Raw genomic sequence first — 18,689 nt, forward strand, 5'->3', positions numbered from 1 at the left:
GGATGAACAGACTGGTCTTCATCATCTTCCTACATTCTTTTACATCATACTCCTAAACCACATGTTGCGAATTATTTGTCTCATTCTTTATCTGTGGTCCTAAAGTCGAGGGACAGTGCCGAGACAGCAATCAGATGAAAGCAAGATCAGTAGAAACATATATTAAACTCTTATTTGAATGATTATCATGCACCACATACACTTACTCAAACTTTTCCAATTATAAAACTAATCTCACCAGCACCAGAATGAAGGATGACATTGAATGCCCTCCTCTCTCAGTCACACAAGATCATAAGAGAATTTTGTTTTGTTGCACCTAACATTGAGACTCTGACGCCTTGACAGGCCTTTTTAAAAACTGGTGGATCCATAACATTTCAAAATATTATAGTAATCTCATTAGCAATACTGTCCTCTAGTGAAGGAAGTTGCCATCAATTATTTTATTTTATGACCCTCATCGTACTCCCTCAACTGTGAGCCAGTTAATTGCAATTTACTGTTTGCATATTTCCAATATCTTCTTTCATGTCCCATGTATAAAGAATATTGTCTCAGCTCTTCTATTTGCTACTCTGGTAAACTAATGGCTGGTAGTTAAAAACATGCACTGAACCTCACTATACGTACTGGTGCTGCTGTCGCAGAGAGTCTCCTGACTGGCACTGCAGGTGGGAAGCGGGGTAATTGATAGTGACGCCGGGCAGGACACCGGCTCCAGGTGATCGCCGATGGCCGGCACAGCGGAAACCTCGGAGTGAACACAGTCCGGACTGGGGAGATTCTGGCCACCCGATGGGGAGGGACTCTTCCAGTGGGAGAAGCCGATGGCCACCTGACCCCCGGGGTCAAACCCTGCCGAGGGACAGCGATCAGACGAAAGCAAGATTAGGAGAAACATATATAAAACGCTTACTTGAATGTTTACCATGCGCCACATACACTTACTCAAACTTCCAATTATAAAAGTAATTTCACAAGCCCCAGAATGAAGGATGACTTTGAATGCCCTCCTCTCTCAGTCACACAAGATCATAAGATCATTTTGTTTTGTTGCACCTAGCATTGAGACTCCGACCCCTTGACAGGCCTTTTCTTAAGAACTGGTGGATCCATAACATTTCAAAATAACAGTAATCTCATTAGCAAATACTGTTTAGTGATGGAATGCCACCATATATATACTATAAATACACTACATGTATTATTATATCTCCAATTAGCTTATTATCACGTTGAACAGCTCAAACTAACGAGATGATGGATTTCTGGCGGCTGATCAGCTCTCAAACAGTCTCGTTAATTTTAAGCGGCCGTCAGTCATCAGGATAATAGCGCGTGTGTGACCTACTTCAAAAAGTTGATCACCAAAACCATGATTTTTCAACAACAAATTTATTCAAAGGAAGAGCCTCTTGGGCCAATGTGAGAGTTTCGGGAAAGACGATGTCACATGCGTACAGACTGAACAAAAACAATGATCAACATTGCCACCAATGCAAGGGCTAAAAGCCTGACAAAGTATCACAAACAAGTTAAATGTAAAAGTATGGGAAAATGTAAAGGCTCATTTTAAGTGCCTCATCAACCTAATCAATCAGATTACATTTATTTAAATATGACAAATACTGTCTATGTGAGTAGGTCTGCTGGAATGCATCATACAGGCATTACAGGCGTTCAATCTCATCAAAAGAGATCTTTCTGGAGAAAACAAGTGATCTCAACTCTTTCAGAATAAGTAGTTCACAACAAGCCCAATAGTATGTAATTTATACAAATGAATATATACTTTTGAGGGTATATGTATTGTATGCAATTATTTATCATATGTGTTGATACATGTATGTGTGGATTACCATAGAACTAGAGTTTGAATATTAGTGTGCATCATAGTGTAATGATGGATCTTGGTGTCTAACACTCCCTATAAAATGTGAATCTAACTAATATTGTTCCTTCATCAACGAGGCAGCGCTGCCTTTTATTCGGGGGATTTAAAGAGAGCTTTTATCCAATCAGATGTAGCCCTTGTGCCTCTATGGAATGGAGGCCCGAGGTCCTCTAGGTGGACATTGCACATTAAAGTTTATGGAATGAAGTGACTGGTTCTTGTGAGTTTACTCCTCAGTGGGTTAAATACATTGATTTGAAAGTATAGAGTAAGAGTTGCTAGTTAGATCATTTTAAAAAATCTATTGACAGCCCTAGTGATTTCTATAGAGCAAAAATGCGATCAGAGGTTATCATTTCCTTATTCCGCCATGGAAAAAAACACTATTTCTGCTCTTTAGTTGTTGTCGAAAGTACCCAAACGTCGGACACCAACAAAATTACAGTCGTTCAATCAGAGCACCAGTCTTTCTACGGTGAGCAGCAGTTTCATAAAGTCTATTCACGCTTTTGGCATCTCAACGTTGATTGGGTAATGGTAAGATAATGTTATAACAGTCTTATGCTAAAAGAGTGATTATTGTCTGTATTGAGCTGACGTACAAAAAGATTCAAGGCTTCCATTTGCAGTTGTGTCTGATGAAGGGAGGGCGAGTCAACTTGCTGTCACACAAATGCTCGAACAAAAGATCTGTTACCCCAACTTAACCTTGGTTGATTTCTCACTTGGTGAAAGTTTTCATATCTGCTATGTGTTTGTGTATTTGAACTCCTGCTTGGAAGCAATAAATGGACTTGAACAGCTTTGATCATTCATCAAGACCCTGTTTTTCTTATTAGACAAACCTTGAAACAAATTATTCTCTTATCCCAAACCTTTATTGAAATATTCCACAACAATTGGCTTTTGCAAGACAGCATTGGGTGAATTTATTCGCTTCTCTCCTTTTGTTTTTTCACGTCCCCCGAAAAAAGGACATGACATTGAGTTCAAACTGTGCCCCCCCAAGTAGCCCAGACAGTGAGTGAGAGAAAGATATAGCGAGAAGCACCAAAGGCTATTAAGGAAGAACTTTTCTTGTAAAGCCGAGAAAGCTTTTACTCACTGTGAAATTTCCCCTAAAGAATATATTGACTTTTTTGGAAAAACCATGAGACTGGTACTAGTAATATAACACTTGGCAACCTACTAAACTGTCAAACAACTTACCATTGTTTAACTACACACTAGGGGGTTATTTTTCTTTCATGTTTAATTTCTGGGTGTCTATTATCTGAAGATACACAAAACACTGGTTATGTAACACACTTGAGCGGGACAGTTAGAACACAATACCCCCCCTCACGCCCTCACACGCACAAACACGTTTTCTGTGAAACACAAAGCCCAGCAGATTTTGGAGGAGCATCAGCAATGAACAAACAGCCTAATCAATAGCAGAGTTGTGGAAGGTCTGGCGGCCTCTTAGCCGCCCTGCTGGCTCCTCACACAGCACGTTCAGCTGGAGGTTAGATTCAGAGTTAAATTGACGCTACGCATCCCATATCAGCCCCTGAAAAAGTATTGTTTCTGTTGAAGTTCTTTGATGTCCATGAGGGGAAATTGTCTCATAAAATGATTCAAGGTTGTTGACGGTTCCAAACAAAAAAAGTAGTACAGTAAATAAAGCAGTATTTTCCTTATTTTAAATTCTCAATTCAGAAACTCCCTAGTGCTCAGGCTGAAGAAGGACCATAGAGTATCAAAACATCTGTGTATGAAATGAATACCCAAGAGGAGAGGAATCTTTTTACACTCTGATATATTTGTATGCTGATGGTCTTTTTTAGTTGTAGCAGTTGGATTTCTATAAACACTTGGCTAGAATTTCAGCTTTTGGTTGCATATTGTGGCATTGTTTTCTGTCTATCAGGCTCACCTTTTAAAACAAATGTCGCTGGAAATGCATGACTTCCCAAATTAGCCTTTCCCACTTTGTTGTGGAATTTAAAGAAGGAAAGGATTTGGAGTTTATTGCATACACATATTGAAAAAGCCATTAATAGCTGCGTGTAGCCAACAGTCCTCAATTTTCCATGAAAGTCACCTGAAACGGTAGGAGGGGTGGAATAGGTAATCTACACCTGGTATTTATCCAAATGACCTCCAAAACTCACGGGGAGTGCAGCATACGTAGTGTATTCTAAGCAATATCTATGTCGCAGTCATCAGAATAAAAGTGCATGCCTGGCTCTCTGCGGAGAGCGAGGCCCAGATAAGTACCACTTCTACCTGACACCCTCAGAGGTAAGACAACAAATGCAGGTGCAGGGAGCTGGGCCACATGCTGCATTACGCAATTCAGCTGAGTGCCTACAATAAGTTCTTTAGGTGGATGCAGGCCTGCTGTGTTGGAAAAACAAATCAAGAATACTTAATACTTCAACCATGTGTCTTTGTAAAACGTCAATGTGTCAGATGATGCAGTAGATGTAGTGGCATTACATAACCAGTTGATAAAAGGACAATTTCTTTGTATCCTCCTGATGGAAACAGCACAGCGATACTTTAACACTAATGGTAATAGATGGGGTGCAACCAAAGAGTTCAAAGCTTCATTTGGGCTCCAACACTATTGTAGGAAATGACTTCCCCGTTGGATTCCCCAATGTAAGAATAAAACATGATGATATGCTCTCAAGAATGCCCTTCCATCAGAGAGAACTTGAGTGACTAGAAGTGATTGATGAAGTACAAAAGTCCACAAGAATGAAACACCAAAACATACACAGTATTTCAAACTCACAGTTCATATTTTCTGGTGACTGTAAAATGTGTAAGAAGTACTGCACTGTTACCGATACCAATTTGGATCCTTGGGCTTCAGCCTTTGCCAAGTACCAATGTGTGATAAGACTTGGATCATTATTTCACATATAAGGCAGCATTGCACCTAATCTACACATTGCTTCAACTTTTTCAAACAAAAATGTAGCTAATGGAAATAAAGATTTAAATGTGTTTTTAAAGGTGTCTTTAAAATGATCAGGACTTACATTTTCAATGCTGCATAAAGTTGGTAAAAATGTATTTAAATTTGAACAATCCTAATAACTCCTAATAACTATTAGGATAGGATAGGCTACAATTGTCATTGATCCTGATCAATCTTTATATTGGTATCCGGTTGGTAGTGCTTTGCATTCGGATCAACAAATGAGGAATGGCATCCATCAAAGTCAGTTGCCATCACAAAAAAAGGAGGGATAAACTGTTGCAAATTGCTGCAATTGCGGTAATGATGAAATAGAAGATAGTTTCATTAAGTCAGCATGATTGCTGGATTTTCTGTTGTGGAAACGCAACAAAAATGTCAGACACAGTTTCCTCAAATTCAATGCCAAACTAAATGAGTCTGTTTTCATACGCTATTGAAGGTCAGTCCTTGGCTTTCTCTGTCAATGGCAAAAATGACCACAAGATCACTCTTTATACAGAATAAAAAGCAAAAAACAAGGTCAGCACAACCCATTGCACAACAGCCTGAATCCAGGTCTCACTTTGAAGGAGGTGTATAGCACTGATGCCACCAACGTTGTGGACAATGTCATTGTTCTGCATGTCATCCTTCGTTGAAACCCTGACTCTGGGTGAAATTATATGACTGTCTATCAGCTGCAGAACCGCAGTAAATTCTTCCAACAATGAAGTAGGGTGGAATTAATGGCAGATTAAAATCGATTAGAACTTTTAAGAGCTTACAGTGCTGCTGACTGGTATTTTCCTCTCAGCCCTTTTAAATCACAGGCAGTCGACTAGCTTTTCGATCCCCGATGAGTGTGGGGCAGGACTATGGCTCGCTCCCTTTGTAAAAAAAGGACGGTCTCAACGGTCCAAAGCCCTACTTCAGCACTTCATTAGTTTTAGCACAGATAGAAGAGAGGGACACCTGCATGCAGCAGCACAGCCTCAGCTGAACCCAAATGCTTAACTGTCACAGCAACCGACTTACAGCCTCAGCCACTGTCATATTCAATGAGAGAATGTCAAAAGCCAAGGTCTGAATTTTCCTAAAATGAAGGGGTGGCAGAAAGGGAACTTATTTCAGACGGTTTCGTCAACAACAACACTATTTGTCTGCGGCCAACAAAGTTTTGTCAGGGACCATTTTTTTAAAAATATTTCTATTGTTTTTGAATCCCACTCCCCCATGGCACACTGTTACACACAAGGAAATTGTCATGGTGGGTAGTGCTTTTTGTCATTTGACACATTGTTTTCTAATAACGAAACAGCTGAAATCTTTGATGTAGCCATGGTAGGAAAAGAACAGGTTTTACTGATAACCCTGTTTAAGTGTCCCAGTAAGCATGAACATTAACAGGACCTTAAACTAGAGCAGCTATACAAAATTCTTCTTAATTCTTTATTTTTACGTGTGCTTTTCCTGCTCACCACATTCTGTTTTTCTTATTTTAGCCAAACATTTGCGTTGTAGTTTAGTAGGTGACAGTATGACTTTGAATACTAATAATAATATTTTAATGTTTGCAATTTCTCTCGATTACCCAGGTTTTCCCTGCTTGGTTCACAACTGTCACCATCTGTGACAGGGAACATGAAGCTGAATTTGTATCAATATTACAACAATACATTAAGTGAGGAAAGTATTATTTCACTTTGATGTGTTTGAAGTTACTACTTTCCAGAGCTGGTAATCAAATTTATATAGGTAAATCATGCCCTTACCAATGGTGATCTGACTGACACAGCTGTAGAAGGTTCCAGAAGAGGCATTGTAGCTGCTACTGCTGGGATCCCGGTCTACATCAGGGGGAGAGATCACACATAATGTACAGTACTGCATCATGTAGACTCATCCATCCAAAGGAACATACAGTGCAAAACACAGAATTCCATTTAGCTTTATCTTTTTAGCACAAGTGACCACCATAGTTTGACTTCATTTTGCATCTGTCTCTTTCTCTGATGAATATGTTCAGGAAAAAAAAATCATGTTATCAATTTAAAGTGTGTCCACCAAGCGTAGTGTTGTGCTTGCGGCTGTTGAAAAAGCCATTGACATACAGCGTTGCAACCGGGATAGAACCCCTAATCCTGCTATGTTAGTGTCCCACTCCATGGAGAGCCATAAGGGAAAAAACCCTCGACCTTGGCAGAGGTAAGGAAAAAAATCCACAAGTCGGACAGCCTTCGTCGACCAATTCGTGATGGGAATTATTTAATTGTTCCATTGAATAAAATTCACAACACCAGAAGTGTCATGATGATGATCCCTTCATTATCCATAACACTGTTAAAGCCATTACGCTTCAAACCCTAAGAGTTATTTCCACAATTATTTAACTTTTTTTTTGTCTTAATGTCAAAAGTATTTGAAAATGTTAATTACATTTTCTTTGGTGATGTCAAGAATGTTTTATTTTTTGTCTGAGCAACAGTCCAAAATCTAAAGATTTAGTTAAACACTTTTGAAAAAAGAGAAAACCCTCAAATACTCACAATGGAGAAGTTTTATCCAAATAAATTCTTAGGTTTGCTTAAATATCTCTTAAACATATAAGCTGTTTGCCATGGAAATCTGTAACTCAAAATTCACAGTATCTCACAGTATTCCATTATTTTGATTGTTAGTTTGTAAGACAGTACGTGCTCTCATTGAGGTTCCAGTGCGAGCCAGTATCTGAAGGTCTAATTTAGAAGTCAGATGATGAAATTGGTTCAGCAGACCAAACGACTTTGTATGGCACTGCACTATCTGCTTCGAGGTGCTGCCTACATTTTTTAGCCTTAAATAAGAACCACCATTTAGCAATGACTTCATATTAATGACCAACTTTTCACACTTACATCCAAACAAGAGCAACTACAGCACAGCTTAGACATCCATCACTGACAGGAAGCATTTACAGTCTGAGCTCACACATTTGCTTCTATACAAGATAAACTCAAATGAATCATTTACCACCGAAGTGCCGTGCATCATTGTTTTCTCTCATTTATTCTTCATCAAATGTTGTATACAAATGCATTTAATTTACAATCATAAATCAATCAAAAGTTCAGAGGTTGATGGATAGACTGTTGTTTTATTTTTAGTTTAGTCAGAAGGATAAAACACACTAGCCCTATTTGCAGCGTACCTGCGGATCCGGAGGACAGGCGGGTCGCGATGGCGTGGTGAGGACTGCGTGGGCTTCCCGGACAGACCCGCATCAGCTCCTCTTGACATTGCAAACAGATGACCTGGTTCTCGCGATTTTCACCGATTTTGCTGCAGCCCACGTGCTCTCCCGGGACCTGGATTGTCATACCTGCGCTCATCCGACGGACCAGTCGCATGTCGGCCACTGCGTCGTGTTGCAGCATCCTCCTCACCGCTGTCTGTCACTTTTAATTACGCATGGCTTCGTCACGTGAAGGCAACGCTTTCTCACGCACCCGACAAATGCATCGATAGACTCCACCCACTCCACTAGAATCCAAGTGTTATTCTGTCTAAGGTTGCTGCACGCACCAGCCTACGCACAGTTCCACCATGTGAGCCGGAGTAGGTGGCAGAGGTGTCAAGTAACGAAGTACAAATACTTCGTTACTGTGCTTAAGTAGACATTTTGGGTATCTATACTTTACTTAGTATTTATTTTTCAGACGACTTTTTACTTCTATTCCTTACATTTCCGGGCAAACATCTGTACTTTCTACTTCTTACATGTAAAAAAATCGCCTCATTACTCCTATTTCATTTCGGATTGTCTTCCGTTCAAAAACAAAACAAAAACTAACCGGATAAATCGCGCCGTCGGGATTGCGTAGATTTGATTGTGGTTGGATGAGAAGTGTAAACATTTACCATCCAGACACCTTATTGGTTTATCAGAGTGACGCTTGGTGAGTAAAGTGGTGAAGGATCTTTTTCAGGAGGCAGGTGATCTCAGTTGGTATTTAGCGACTTGAACCCGCCTCTTCCTCCTCATGCAAAGTCCATGTAATGTTAAATGAGTCTTCGTGACCATGGGTCCGTACATGTTTTTTCTAACTTTATTGATGATCTGGGACAACACAGCGACCTGCAAGTAGCGCAGCGTCTTCAATAAAGTGACGAATGTCTTAATGCGAGGCTTTAGAAATGAACACTAAGGGATTCTGTATTTGTTCAATATTTTGATAACCGACGGCTCCCCATCATTATAAAAGCGATGCGCCCCACCCGGGGAATTTCACCCCGAGAATATAATTTAGCTATAGTCAGGGCTGGACTGGGACAAAAAGAGGGCCCTGGCATTTTTGCTCAGACCGGCCCACCACAATTGACGGACACAACCACCAACCAGTACACTATCCTTGCGGTTCCTGTAGATTTGCATATCTACTGTTCCGTTCCCCAAAACCCATACAAAGCTGAGAACTCCTGACTGTAAATGATGACAAAATTTTCATTTTTGGGTGAACTATCCCTTTAAAGAGCACAAACCCCTCTTTAATATGACACCAAACAACATTTACCTCTAATTGTGGAGATACTTCCCATGAAAAACCTATAAAAACAAATTACTCACACAAAACGTCCTAATATACTGTATATACAATTTAGAGTATTCACTTGCCGTAATATTGCATATTGATGATATTGGAAATTCAGATGAAACATTAGAAAATATCTAGTTAGTTGAATATACAGCTTTCAAAATGCGAAGCGGGTTTTTAACCCCCAAATAACATACGTTAGCTACCTCTTCTAACGTGTAACTCGTTGTGGGCGAGTAATAATTAAAATAATCAAATGGCATCATTTAAGATTATGTTTGTTTGCACAGGCTTGTTGTTTTGGCAGTTGACGAGTGCAGTACCTCCCTCTATGGGGCGTATACCTATTTCAATCAGGAGAGACTTATTTGATAGTAACAATGGTTTATTACATAAGCATCAACTATGACTTGTGCAATTCTTTGGCGATTGGACTCCATCCTGAGGGACTATTCCCGAAGGTAGGAACACTTGACAGCAACAACGTGATTGACTCCAGCGAATAGTTGTAGAATCTGATTGGTTACCAAAATGTGCACGCCCCCAATCAGCTGATAGCATAAATACCCGGGAGGAAAAAAGAGCCCGACTGGTTGTCTTCCTGACTGAACTTGCGCTTAAGCTACATGTAACCAAAGACATTAAGTCTGTAAACCAGTGAGCTAAATTGACAAAAAACAAGCTGATAGAATCTCCAAACAAAACTTTGCCCAGGTAAGTCACATCAAACGCTTATACAAAGTAAATATGTATACGTATGTATATATACATATATGTAAATATACTGTATATCCGTTAACAATGGAACTTTTTTTTCATACTTGTACTTCTTAGGCTTCATGCTACCCAATACTTCTGCTCCAATATATTTCACTGGGAATTTTTTAATTGGTACATACCACTATATTTATTCAGCTGTATTTTTTAGGAAAGGAAAAACGTGCGGTTGAGGGAATCTAACTCAATTTTCACGAGGCTATATAAGATCGAAACCAACAGCGCACCATTCTGCCCTCTTTGTGCCTGGGTGTGTCAGCCTTTTCACTCCAAAGATAAAATGACCGTCATTTGGCAGGTTAAACTAGAAAAGATATGGGCAGAAACCGGTCGTTTGGTAAACGGTACAGGTTTATTGGAAAACAGGTAGGCAGGCAGGTAACAAAACAAACAAAAGGAGGGTGAATGAGGGTGCTGTGAAGATGACAACCAAAGTCAAATAAAAGAGTTCCCCACAAGGAGGACTATGGCCATCTATACATTCTAACAAAAGATAGGTTCGTACTAAGAAACACAAAGAGCAGAGCACCCACTACACCTATGAGACTAACAGAAAAACTGTGTGTTGCGAATCAGTATCAACTCTTGCCCTAGTAGAAAAACCCACACAAAACCAAAGTTACTGGAGCCACAAACTGGCTAAGACTAACCGTTTACACGGGTGCACCCATGATAGGGCTAACACAGTACGTCACAAGGTTGCACACCGCAGGCACTCAGGAGGCACACAAGTCAACGGGCTGTGACAAGCTGCCACCTGTGGGCTCTCCTGGAACAGGGTGGAACATTGGGTGGAGCTGAAGTGAGCCTGACGGAGCTCCCCAGAAATCAGGAAGTAGGCGGAGCTTCAGTCCACAGGGCCGCACAGCCTACTTGGTACAGGCAAAATAAACACAGAAATACAGACCACGGTGACAGCCGTGACACAACTTAAGTTCAAGTCTAAACTAGTAATATTCTTTAGCAAAACAAGGCATCAATGACCATTTTCTAAAATGAAATACATTTCTTTGATACAGTTAAGGAGGTGTGAGCTGAAGCTAAAGGTGAAGACTAAGGACCATGGAGACAACATTTCTTAGAAGGATGTACCGCCCCTTTTTCCTTTTTCTGGCTGTCCTAACCTTAATCTATGTGGTATATCACATATATACTCTGCAGGTAAGAACTTGTGTTTATTGGGATCCTTTGAATGGTGGACTTTGTTTGAGATATTTGAAAAATAGTCCGCTAAGTGATGGATTAAGACGTTTTCGAGAAAGTCTTTATCTCATGCATTTACTGCATCAGGGTTTGATCTCTATCTCAATATCTCAAAACATTAATATATTTTAACGACCTTTTTCTTGGCTCGTGGCCTTTTTACTTTGTCTTCAGTTCATTTGTTTGATGAATCTTTTACACCTTCTCTTTGGACCCCATTTTCCCCCAGTTTCAGCCTAAAGTCAACTTCACCATCATCATGCCAAGAGTCTCCCCTCATCATACCGTTAATCGCACCTTCTGCACCTTCGAGCCGCTGTCCCCCCAGGACGCCTTGGAGGAACGCCTCATACTAGACTCCATTGCTCGGCCTGAAACTCCACTTTTACCATCTCCTGTTTCCTTGGAGCAGACAACTGATCCAACCCACAGTACCTTCACCATCCTCCCAGGGAGGAAAGGGGGGCAGTGGCATGTAGGGGACCAGCTGGAGGTTATGATACAAACCTTTGACTTCCAAGGTCGTCCCAAGAAGTCTGGGGGGGACTTCCTGACCGCCCGTCTGCACAACCTGAAGCTTGAAGCAGGTGTGGCTGGTCAAGTTGTGGATCATCTGAATGGGAGCTACTCTGCTGTGTTCTCTTTGCTCTGGGAAGGAGACGCACGTGTTGAGGTGATGCTAAAACCATGACTTTCAAACATGTTGGTACATAAAGTGTTATTATAATATATTGATCACAAATTCTTGAAGTCCTTATGGAGTTTGTTAAACTAACGGATAATGACTTATTAATTTGAGACTCTTTAAACAGCAGGTTACAAACTATCAGAAGATTTATTTAACTGCTAGCTAGTAAGTCTTAGTGGTATTTGCATGACTGGAGAATGTGTAAAATAATTATACTGGCAACAAAATGGTACTTGGTTGATGTCGATGGCGCTAGTCACATATCATATCTTAAGTTTGGCCGAGGTTTTATTACTGGGGCAGGGGCAAGACAGGGTAGCCAAAGACAGGCAGGGTCAGCAACAGGAAATCCATCCAAAAGAACGTGCTGGCAAGGTGTGGCATGATTGCGGAGAACATTCTGGCAGAGAGTGAGTAACCGAGGTTTAAATACTGAGGGAGTGAGTAGGCTAGACAGTTGAGTGTAATTGGGCTGACAAGGTGAATGTGACTAGCAGGTGTACAGATATTAACTGACTAGGTGGAGTGTGAGGTGGAAATGTCGGGGTAGGACTTACAGCGCTGTGTGTGGGTGAGAGAGCAAAGGGTGGAATACTGACGCGCGAGCAAAGCGAGGACCAGACTTAGACTTTAATCAAAGCAGTATGACAATGTTTATTTGTGACAGGAGCATTCTGTCCTGCTGTCATACGTGCACGGACCTGTTTAAAGCTGTCTAGCAACAGCAATGAAAGTGCGCTCGGATTATATAGTCTTTAAGAGAATTTTTGATTGGTTTACTATGTTGGAGGTGGCTCCTTGTTTATGACCTTCGGAGAGCCCCATTGGAGCACAGGGATGTCCATCTCTTCAGGCGATATTTAATACTCAACAATACTGGTAGTCTTCTTAATGAGCACAGGGGTATTTTATCGGATATGATGGAAATGCAGGGATGTTTTTTTAATTAGATATTTGTGTATAAATATTTATTCTTTTTTTATTCCTTGTTTCCTTTTAATTGTTTATTTATCTTTGGGGAGGGAGGGGAATTTTGGTAGAAAGATAGGATATCTGATGTGTCTGATCCACACTCCCGTGCAGAAGGTGGTGGTAATACCAATAAGATGGATGCCAACTGCCATTAACCCCAAAAAAGACAGCACTGTGACATTGAGGAGTTTCAATGCGAATTAACTTGGTGAAAATTTTTCTGGTTCTTTTTCCAATCAGGTGACTCTGGTTCACCCTGGTGAGGCCTTCTCAGTGCTGGACAGGCTGAACAGAGAACAGCCGGATAGGATTTACTTCAAGAGCATCTTCCGCTCAGGCTCTCTCTCTGAAACCGCCATCTGTAACGTCTGCCTCCGTCCAACCCAACAGCCTGTGTGTAACTACACTGACCTTCGTACAGGCGAACCTTGGTTCTGTTACAAGCCAAAGAACCTGAGCTGTGATACCAGGATCAACCACTTCATGGGAGCAACATTACAAAACATTAAGGCAAATGAGGAGAAGCTCTTTCACAGGTGAGGGAGACTTTTGTGTAGCTTCTACATATATACACCCATCCTGGAATTCCAATGTATTGGTGGAAGGTTTCAAAAGTCCGCAGGTAAGATGTATTTAAATGCAGGGGCGCAACCATGGTTTAGACATGGGGGGAGGGGGTCCAAATAAATACCCCAAATACCCATAATACCAGTGTTGGGAAAGTTCACTTTCTACATGAACTAGTTCAAAGTTCAGTTCACAAATTTTAAAATGAACTAGTTCAGTTCATAGTTCAAACTTCAAAATATTTCAACTAAGTTCACAGTTCCAACTAGTTCAGTTCTTTTTTTCCATACGTTGCTGCGAGCTATTCTTTTTCAAAATGATTGCCGAAGGACAGCAATTATTTTATCAGTTTTGACACTGAAGCGATGCATCAGATTTAATCTTCATATCCAATTTTGAATCCTTATCCAACCAGGGTTCACATTAGCATTGAGGGGACAGCATTTCCCCTTTGTTGCTTTAATGTTGCTGTCCATTCACTCCACACTAGCAGCAGCTGCAGCGCTCACCCCTACAGTACATTCTCAAACACATGCTGCTTGAATGGTCTTTTTTAAATAAGGAATAAAAACACGACAGTTATCATTAAGGTGCAAATGTTTGCAAAGAAAGGTCAGATTCCTCCCATCCTTACCGACCTTGTCAGTAACTTTATAAAACTCATTAAATTATTATACGCCGCCTCTTTGCTACACGCAGCTGTCGCCTCTATGCATTTCTTTTTTTTTTGATGACGCATGCGCGGTGCGACACTGGTGGCTGGTGTTGCCAGATTGGGTGTTTTTTCCGCTACTTATTAAAGCGCGTTTACGGTGTGTTTTCTATAGAAATCTGGCATCCCATTGAACGATGTTAACCTGAAAGAACGTGCCGTTCACAGACACCAGAATGAACGAGTTCACTGTAACGTTCATCGGGCATTAATACAGTACGTTCAGTTCACGCTCGCCCAAAATATGAACAAGTTCATGATTATAGTTCAATGAACGCGTTCAGGCACAACACTGCATAATACCCCCCAGAAAATTTGAAAGCGGATATTGGGCTGGTGTGGGCAGGTGTGTTGTGATCCAGCGTGTCCTCCTATCTGGTTGGGCATTTAATAAACTGTTTGTACATAGCAAGTTCATGGCTGAGATTTCCTTTATTAATGTTCCAAAGGACAATAACCCAGGAGTCCAGGTTGGTCCGCTCCATCGCCGTATCTGGTCAGCGAGTGTCCGCTGTGCCTCCTGCACGGTGCCCAGCAGCGGCATGTAAACACTGACCAGGATAAATGAAGCAAACTCACGGGGGGAGTAAAAGGGTTTACAGTTAATGATAAAAGATTCCTCATCAGGAGAACAGTGTTGTTTGATCACTGTTACGTCGTTGCACCAGCTGAAGTTGGAGTAAAAGCCGATTTCTCCACCCTTCGTCTTGCGACAATGGGGTGAGAGAACCACGCTTGCAGAGTCGCATTAACAAGCCAAAAGGCCGATCCTTTGACAGGGTTCATAAAAGGAGAACATATATTTTACATATTTTCTGCTGTATATTGGGGGGAAACGACCCCCCCAAAGAATGCATGGTTACACCCTTGTTTAAATGTTAGTCCAAAGAATCAAGTAATATTGGTTGACATTTGTTTGGAATATAACATTTTTTTTGCTCTGATAAATGTATTTTTGGATGTAGTCTTTTTTTTAAACACTTTTTTTGCCACATGGATAAATCACTGCAGGCTTGTGATGTATGACCACCTTGTAAAGTAACACTGGCCAAAAGGTGAACAAACACAGTACTATTCAATACAAGTTGACACCGAGATATATTGGCCTTCGTTAGCTGTATTTTGGTCTTGATCAACTTCAAAGGGAATTTCTTCTAAATGTGCCGTTATGTTCAACACACTAACACTTGACTGTTTAGTGGTTGGTAATGCACCCTTCACTTAGCCCCACTGACGCACTGTGACTCACTACATTGACTGACTACACTCACTGGAAATGTAATATCTTTTTACTGTTATCGAAGGCTTTATCAGGATGTGAAAGGGATCTAGCATAACGGGTTGAAATTACAGAGATGAAAACAGTAAGGATATAAGCAAAAGCAACAACGCTCAGTGTAGATGTGGAAAAATATTGTTTGTGTATATCCAGGTAGTTTGTTATTTACTGTTGCAATCCTAAAAAGGCAACCGCAGCATGTGTGTGCATTCAGTTAACCTTCAGTAGCTTGTAGATCCTACTTAATAACTCAAGTTAATGATGTGCTAAAGTACTTTGCTGATGTTAGCAACAGAGGCTTTAACATAGAAACATAACATTTTACTAATGCATAAATACTTCAATATTTTCCAGGTAATGAGTTTCATTACTACATAATGTTTAACCATGATTAGCTCCAGATTTACTATACTAGTAAATCTTAGGATTGAATCAGTTTTTTTATGTGGGACCCTGGTCAAAATGGCTATACCGATTGATTAGACTAGACTGCATTGTATTGGAAAGGGTTCATTTGGTTAGTAAGAATGCAGCCGAATCCCGGCTAAAGGTTTTGATCAAGGAAAATACAATCTATTCAAAATAAAAATAAGTGAATGAAAGTATTTTTGAGACAAATTCAGTTCTTGAATTGATTTGAAAAAAAACCCGTATTTTTTAGTTGCTGATTTGATCAAGTGAATGTGGTATATAAAAATTGCCTAGGTTTTCAGCCTTTTAATGCCAGGGCCAAATGTCTAAATGTGAAAAGGTAAGTTTTGAATCTGAAAATATAAAATCTGCAACTGGAAAATATAAGCCATCAAAAGGGCTTGAATCTATGCCCTCAATGTTTGAGCATATTTGAGCGGTATATTTTGTGTGCTTTCCTTTAGTGGTGTTAACTTGAAAGTCAACATTCCAGCTTCAGGACCTGCGAGTGTGACTTTGTTGCCACCAGAAGAAGGTAAATATTGATTAAGTCTTAATTTAGTTTTTTTTTTATTTGCATTATTGCAGCATAACTATAATTATTTTAAAGATTCATCGCACTTTATAGTGTTCTGTTACATTATTACGTGATGAATGCAACATCATCAAGTGCAATAAATGGTTCAACTCTCATTTATGTTGCAAGCTCGTAGGAGATAACCACACAAAAAAAAGTATGAGATAGTTCCTAAAAAAATCTTACTGCATTTTCCTTTGTGGCGTTCCCCCAAAGAGATGTTAAAGATATTCAGCACCAATTTTAAAATATTAATGGGAGCATGGAGCACAACGATAATGTGTTTAAATGTGGCGTCATCTGTTAGCAGCGTCTAGAAAGGATAGTACAAGAACTACTTAAAACTACCTTGGTATTGTTGTTTCATGCTTATTCTTAAACGTCCTCTCAGGTCAACCAAAGGTGAAAAGCAGCACTGTGACATCTGAACCTTCGGGCTATTACTACCAGGGTGTGTGGCGAGGACTAGGTGGCCTCACAATTCACCAATTCAACGCCTCTGCCATTACGCAGTGTCTGAAAGGCAAAGCAGTTCACATGTATGGAGACTCTACCGTCAGGCAGTGGTTTGAGTTCCTCAACGCAGCTCTACCAGGTAGCTGATCCACAAGGAAATCTGGCAATGGGTTTTGTTCACACAGCAGCTTAATATGGTTCCCCTTATCATACCTTCAGGTCTTAAGGAGTTTGACCTGCACAGCCCGAAGCAAGCAGGACCTTACATCTCTTTGGACTTTGCAAACAACATCTTGGTGACGTCCCGCTTCCACGGCCCCCCAATTCGGATTGTAGTTGTCTCGACCAGCGCACTTCGTTACATTGCTAATGAGCTAGATGGCTTAGTTGGAGGCCCTGACACTGTCGTAGTCTTTGGCATCTGGGCTCACTTTGGCACTTTCCCCATGGAGATCTACATCAGGAGGCTACAGAGCATCCGTAGGGCGGTGGTACGGCTGCTGGACAGGGCTCCAGGCACGCTGGTCATCATCCGGACAGGGAACCCGAAATTTTTAAACCTTTTTGTGTCCCTAACTAACAGCGACTGGCACTCTCTGCAGTGCAACAAAGTGCTCAGAGCCGTGTTCAAAGGACTGAAAGTTCATCTGATCGATGCCTGGGAAATGACCCTGGCCCACCACCTGCCGCATAACCTCCACCCACCTCCTCCCATTATTAAGAATATGATAAACCATCTATTGTCGTATATATGTCCTCAAAAGGAAGGTTAAACATTTGTGTTTTCGGGGGTAGGAATGGGTAGTAAAAAACATGTTAATTTTACATATGTCTCTTTCCACCAGGTGCTTTTATTTTTGCTTCATGGCTTTATACTAACAATCTTAGTAAGTCTTAGTATTTTGTAAAAAACATCTTGTACCTCCACGAGGTTTGGATCTAAAATACCCTTCTCTGTGTTCTCTAACCCTAATTAAGATTGGACATGTCTTTATGCTTAGCTAACCTTTAGCTTTTTCACATAATGTTTGACAAATGTATATCAGTCTCTGTTAACCAAGGGGTTCAGTTTTTTTATAAATCTATAATAAACGCCTTAACATTACCTCTAACATCTCTCCCTTGAGAGAAATGGATGTTTAATGACTCTTAAGAACAGGAACTGTGTACACTGCCAAAATGCAGACATCAAAATGTACACAGTTGCACACAAAATCACCAAGAACAAACCATAAATTCAATGAATATTCACGGCAAATCAATGTGACTCTTGCTGTTGCCTCACAAAATTGCCCGGTTTCACCTTGGCAAATGCCACTCTCATTTCATTTTTGCAACAAAGTCTGTTCCTTGCAAAGGTAAGTGGCGTGAGCATCTCAAGGGCTTTTTGGAAAAAACAAGGTTTATTCCACTCACATGGCAAGAACACGATACAGCACATTTCCCCGGGATAACCACCCAACATTAGAATGGTACAATGGTATCTTTTGATGATGTGCTGCTTCATAGCACTTTTTTTGCACAAAGTTCACAAATTCCACTACAAATTTTAATACTTTGGGGGGGGTTCTGCAGTCTTCCCTTGTGGAGACTAAATAACTATCGCTGTGAAGAGTGCTTTAT

General features: G+C 40.6%; 2 protein-coding genes across 4 annotated transcripts in view; one reads left to right on the forward strand and one right to left on the reverse strand.

Moving 5' to 3' along the window:
* The window catches only part of LOC119211021 (anoctamin-4-like), a 33,630-nt gene extending 25,249 nt beyond the window's left edge, over positions 1-8,381 (reverse strand). For all 3 annotated transcript variants that reach the window (XM_037461607.2, XM_037461608.2, XM_037461606.2), the window contains exons 1-3: positions 8,041-8,381; positions 6,626-6,700; positions 634-858 (exon numbers count right to left, since the gene is read on the reverse strand). In XM_037461607.2, the coding sequence (XP_037317504.2) occupies positions 634-858; positions 6,626-6,700; positions 8,041-8,266 (526 nt within the window). In that variant the 5' untranslated portion in view covers positions 8,267-8,381. The remainder of the gene's footprint in view (positions 1-633; positions 859-6,625; positions 6,701-8,040) is intronic.
* Positions 8,382-10,023: 1,642 nt separating this feature from the next.
* LOC119211032 (NXPE family member 3-like) lies at positions 10,024-18,165 on the forward strand. Its single transcript, XM_037461641.2, has 7 exons — positions 10,024-10,138; positions 11,221-11,362; positions 11,634-12,077; positions 13,305-13,600; positions 16,498-16,568; positions 17,002-17,205; positions 17,286-18,165. The coding sequence occupies exons 2-7, from the start codon at positions 11,264-11,266 to the stop codon at positions 17,837-17,839; spliced, it is 1,668 nt and encodes a 555-aa protein (XP_037317538.2). The 5' UTR covers positions 10,024-10,138; positions 11,221-11,263; the 3' UTR covers positions 17,840-18,165.
* Positions 18,166-18,689: the final 524 nt, after the last annotated feature.

This window comes from Pungitius pungitius, chromosome 2, assembly GCF_949316345.1.
Source record: "Pungitius pungitius chromosome 2, fPunPun2.1, whole genome shotgun sequence".
In the NCBI taxonomy this organism is placed as follows: domain Eukaryota; kingdom Metazoa; phylum Chordata; class Actinopteri; order Perciformes; family Gasterosteidae; genus Pungitius; species Pungitius pungitius.